Here is a 5,078-nt window from a genome sequence, read left to right on the forward strand (position 1 = left end):
GGGGGAAATGCACTAATGTCTGAAATTTACTTTGAAATGCCCTTAAAATATAAGCCAAATTGACCAATGGCATTTAGATAGGTGGACAGATATGCAATATAACAAGAACAGTGAAATAATTGTAAAATCTGGGCAATGGGTACATGTGTACTTTCTGTAAAATCCATTCAAATTCAGCATGTCTGAAAATTGTAATAAAATGTTGGTAAAGCAACAACCACTCCTCCAATGAAATAGAATCTGCAATCAACCAGGCTCTCCCTCCCTCCACTTTGAAATAATTTCCAGACCTGATTATTTGTTAAGCCAGGCAAAGAAAAAAAACATCTTGATGATTCAAGGAATAAAACCGGCAATAACACTTTAATATAGATTTGTGAGACTCTGGTCCTTGCAGCCAGAACACATATTTATAAGCCATAAATAAAGCACTCAGAAAGCATAAATTAATCAGACCCGAGACCTGGATTTCACTGTTTCAAGAACAGGAATGCATTTCCCCCCCCTTGGTCATTAACAACAGACCCTTACATCATTTTTTATCTCTTTTTTAAACAATAGCACAACTCTCTGGTTCTTTGTTAAAACTACATTGTTTTACACTGAGTCACAAAAAGTTTGTGGGATTTTTTTTTGTTTTGTTTTTTTATAGAGGGTTTTTTTGTGTGGGCTTGTTTGTTTGTTTTTTTAAATAAAGTAAGACTTCCCTGCAACAGCAGCAATGGAGGAGAGTGATAACAAAAGTCAGAATTCTAGGATGCTTCCAGAAGCAGGCATCTACAGAGTAGTGGAAACCGGGGGGCTTTTTTCGTTCTGTCTTTTTTGACTTTATCTTTTTGTCCCCTTTCCCTCCTTATATAGAATGAATGATACATATCAGTGTAGCCCATCTGGGAGGGAAGAGCTGCAGAGGGTGAGGGGAGACTGCTGTCCTGGGTGTGGGAGTGTCTTGGATGTCTTCTCCCTTGCATCTCTCCAACACCCCTACCTCAAAGTCTCCCCCCCGCCCCCAACTTCCTCTCTCTTGTCTGGGCTAGCTGGGACGCAGCCCTCTTAAGAGGAGTTCATAATGGGCCGCGAGTATACCCCCTGGTAGTAGGAGGTGTCCGCGGCCAGGGGCGAGGCTTCCAGGCCCGCTTTGTTCGTGATTGGGCCCATGGCCAGGCTTCCCGGCATGGGGGAACCATAGCCCGGGTAGTGCATCACCTGTTCATAGGCCTTGAGGTCCATTTTGTGGGGCTGGTGGTGGTGGTGGCTGTGATGGTGCTGCTGCTCCGAGGACATGAGGTTGTTGATGGAGAAGGGGTGGTTGAAGGCGTAGTGGTGCTCGGGCTTCAGGTGGGCCTCGGGCGGCAGCCCCGGGTGGTGGGGAGGGCCCAGCAGGTGCGCCGCGGCCTGCTGCTGCTGCCCGGGCGAAGGCTCCTGCTCCGGGGGGCTCAGCGCCGCGGCCGGCGTCCCCTTCAGCTCGCCCAGGCCCCCTCGCTTGTGCTCCTGGCACGGAGAGGAGCTCGAGTGGGGTGACTCGGTGCCCGCCGGAGTCTCGGAGGCCGGCCCGGAGGCCTCCCCGAGCTGCCCCTGCGAGGCCGGCGGCCCAGCGGCCACCTTCTTGCCCCCGCCCGTGGCGCCCCCGACCTCCTTCAGGGCCAGCTGCTTCTCGCACTTGAAGCGCTTCTGGCGGCGCAGGTAGCAGCCGTTCTCGAACATGTTGCCCGAGTCGGGGTGCAGGGTCCAGAAGGAGCCCTTGCCGGGCTTGTCGGGCGAGCGGGGCACCTTGAGGAAGCAGTCGTTAAAGGAGAGCGAGTGGCGGATGGAGTTCTGCCAGCGCTGCTGGTTCTGCCGGTAGAAAGGGAAGAGGTCCATGATCCACTGGTAGATCTCGCTCAGCGTCAGCATCTTGTTGGGGCTCTGCTGGATGGCCATGGTGATGAGCGAGATGTAGGAGTAGGGCGGCTTGGCGTGCGTGTAGCTGCGCCGGTACGTCTTGGGGTCGCGCGCGCGGCTCAGGCCCGCCTGCCCGTACATGGGGCTCATGGAGTTCATGTTGGCATAGGGGGCCAGGCCGCCCATGGCGCCCGCCGCCTGCCCCCCGAGCGGGCTCAGGCTCGGACTCAGGTGCGACCCCATGCCCGCCACGCCGGCCGCCCCGGCCGAGCCGCCCATGCTGGCCATGGCGCCCGCCCCGGGGGACATGCCGGCTAGGGACGGGCTCATGCCGGCTCCCACGTACGACGACATGTTCATCGAGCCTGCGCTCATGTTGCCGGAGCCGCTGCCCATGGCGGCCGCCGACATGCTCATGTAGGTGTTCATGCCGTTCATGCCCAGGCCAGCGTTCATGTTGCTCACCGAGGAGTAGCCCTGCGGACAGAAGCCGGGGGCGGAGGCACACGCGTTAGCACCGCGGCGGGAGCGCGCCCTGCGCCCTGCGCCCTGCGCCCTGACCTCCCAGCTACCAGGTCAGCTCTGACCCCCTGGGGAGTCCATCCCTTGTACTCCCCACTTCTCCCCCTCCGGCACCCCGAGTCCGGTTCACTCAGAGAGCTCCCTGATCGCCTTTGAAGAGGTGGCCAGAGGGTTGCTGCTCTGTGAGTGTGGCTAGTTCCTAGCCCTTCTCTGCCGGGCTCGGATTCTAAAACAAGGGTCCCCTGGAGCACCCCAAGCCAGGCACCTCAAAATCTCTGCTCTGCCCCCAGTCTCCCACCACTCTGGCCAGCACAGTGAGTTGCCGCCAGGGCCATAGCGTGCAACCGGTGGGACCCCGCGCAGGGCGACACGGGTGGCCTCAAGGGAGGACTGTCCCAAGTTCCTCTCTGTTCGCTTTTCCTCCCAGAAGCCCATTCTTGGCCCCGGGGGAACCGAAACTCGGGGCCTGAGCGGAGCCTGGGGCCAGCCGGAGGCTTTGAATGAAAGGATAGGGAGGGGACGGCAAATTGAACTCCGGCGGCTGGGGTTTGCAGCCGCCAACTTTCTCTTTGTCCTCGGTGTCTTTAACTCTTCGCCTCTACCTCAGCCCCCCACTCGTGCCCACCTTCTTCCCTCCGGCTCCCCACCCCCTCGCCGCCGAACTCTTACCCCTCCCCAGCCGCGCGCTGCCAAACATAACTCTGTTAGGATAGTGCGTGGCTCGACCACGAAGAGGATTTGGAGGCGCCGCAAGTCAATATTTGATCACAAAGTTAATATTATCTCAAGGCTAACAGTGTGTCGTATAAAAAAGAGACCCATTTGAGTGGAAGGAGGGTGGAAAAGGTGGCTGCCCGGAGCGGCTGCGGGTGGGGGGCGGACGCAGGCGAGGACAGCGGCCCCGAGGTTGGGGCCGGAGAGAGCGGACGCCGCCACCCCACGTCCCCCCGGAAAAGGCGAGTGCCTACCTCCGGCTCGGCATAGTAGCTGCTCCAGTCGGACGGCTCGTGCCCTTCCATCTTCACGGCTCCCAGCATACTGGAAGCCGAGTGCATGGCAGTTTAAAATTTAACAGCCACAACAAACGACCAGCAATCACCCCCCACCCCCACCCTCTTAAAAAAAAAAAAAAGTCAGCTAAGGCACTGTCCCCTCCCTCCCTCTCTTTCGCTCCCTCTCGCTGGGCTCCACTCCCTCTCTCTCCCGGGGCTGGCCGGAGGCGGTAGTTGGAAGTGGGCGGGAGGGGGCAGATGAGTCGCCCGAGGAGGGGCTGAGGATCGGAGGGGGCCCAGACCGGAGCCCGGGTGCCCGCAGAGCCCGCCGCCCGTCGCCCGCCGCCTTCGCGCCCGCGGGCTGCCCGGCGGAGCCCGAGCTTGGCAGTGCGGAGCTGCGGGCAGGCGGCGGGAAGCGCGCGGCGCGGGGGCGGGCGGGGGTGGAGAGAGGAGGAGGAGGAAGAGGAGGAGGAGGAGGAGGAGGAGGAGGAGGAGGTGTGGACCGCGGAGCCGACAAGTGCCGCAGTGACGTGGGCGGCTGGTGATATAGCGCGGCGCGCGGGCGCGGGCCTCCAATCCCCAGACCCCGGGCAGCCCATTTGAATAATCAGCTCACACCTAGGTGAGAGGGAGCCGCGGCCAGCGCCCCGCACCTGCCCCTGGGCGGCCACAGCCCGCCGCGCCCGGCTGCGACTGCGACTGCGGGGCCGGCGATCCAGGCGAGGGGGCGCCCGGGCTCCCCAGGACGGCCCCCTTCCTTCCGCGCGCACCCGGAGCGGCCGCGGGAGGAGAGCTCTTGGGGGGCAGCCATCCCTGGAGAGGCCCAGGGCTCTGGCCCCCTCCCCGTCCCATAGCGCCTGGCCCCTAAGGCTCCTGTGGAAGGGCGCGCTCGGCCTGGGCGCCCCGTTTCTCTCTGCAGAGCCTTTTAGAAGCCGCATGTGTGTATCCCGGCTTCTTGGCTCTCGGTGTTCCTTCCCTGTCAAAACAACAAGACGGCGACAGAGCCCGTTTGCAAAGCGCTGTCCTATTTAGCAAAACTGTGTACACACCTTCAGCTTGCCCGCCGCTGCTCCGGGAGGCCCCTCCCCGTTACAGTTGAGACTCCGAGTGGCCCGGAAGGCGCGGGGCGCGCCGGGCCGGCCGCCTTGGCTTTCTGCCTCCTCCGAGCCCGGCCTCCGGCGACCTGCAGGGGGGTGGCCGGCGGCGGGAGGGACGCTGTCCCGGCGCAGGGCGCACGCGGCCCCGCCAGCTGCAGCCGACGGTTGGGAGACTGTAATTTATCTCTGACATTCAGGACGCCGTGTTTCAAGGTTACTTTTCAGTCACAACGGAGGTGCCCACAGAATTTCGTAACTAAAACAAACAGGGCAGGAGGTGGGGTGAGAGTGAAGCGGGAGGAGAGAAAGGCATAAAGGAATCAATACGCAGCGCATGGAATCCCTTCAGGAGGGTCTCTGTCCTCTCTGCTTTCCTGAGGCGTCTGTTTTGTAAGAATTAGAAACCCCAGCAACCATATACTCCCTTTTAATGTTCGCTCCGGCGTCTGGGTTCCAACGATCACCTGCCCTGGACCAGCCCCTAGACCCCAGTGAGCCCAGATTACAGGTGTTTCGATGTGGGCGCCCTTTCTTGGTTCTAAAAACCCATGTTGGGCCTGAGGATCCCAGCCCCGAGACCTCCACC

At 60.4% G+C, this 5,078-nt stretch overlaps 1 protein-coding gene across 2 annotated transcripts; it reads right to left on the reverse strand.

The window, feature by feature from the left end:
• Positions 1-344: 344 nt before the first annotated feature.
• Positions 345-4,675, reverse strand: FOXA2 (forkhead box A2). 2 transcript variants are annotated; one of them, XM_036322725.1, is made up of 3 exons: positions 4,445-4,675; positions 3,372-3,441; positions 345-2,358 (listed from the first exon to the last, which is right to left on the reverse strand). In XM_036322725.1, the coding sequence occupies exons 2-3, from the start codon at positions 3,438-3,440 to the stop codon at positions 1,054-1,056; spliced, it is 1,374 nt and encodes a 457-aa protein (XP_036178618.1). In that variant the 5' UTR covers position 3,441; positions 4,445-4,675; the 3' UTR covers positions 345-1,053. The 2 variants fall into 2 exon arrangements, with proteins under 2 accessions (XP_036178618.1, XP_036178617.1); XM_036322724.1 differs by lacking the exon at positions 4,445-4,675 and having other exon boundaries at positions 3,372-3,493.
• Positions 4,676-5,078: the final 403 nt, after the last annotated feature.

The sequence above is a fragment of the Myotis myotis genome, unplaced genomic scaffold (genome assembly GCF_014108235.1).
Source record: "Myotis myotis isolate mMyoMyo1 unplaced genomic scaffold, mMyoMyo1.p scaffold_m19_p_9, whole genome shotgun sequence".
Classification (NCBI taxonomy): domain Eukaryota; kingdom Metazoa; phylum Chordata; class Mammalia; order Chiroptera; family Vespertilionidae; genus Myotis; species Myotis myotis.

What these genes read in the sequence shown, in the direction of transcription:
- FOXA2 (XM_036322724.1), bottom strand. Translation starts at nt 3,458, where the DNA reads ATGCACTCGGCTTCCAGTATGCTGGGAGCCGTGAAGATGGAAGGGCAC. An exon ending in GCTACTATGCCGAGCCGGAG is followed by an intron (nt 2,359 to 3,371) that starts GTAGGCACTCGC and finishes TTCTGTCCGCAG; the next exon opens with GGCTACTCCTCGGTGAGCAA.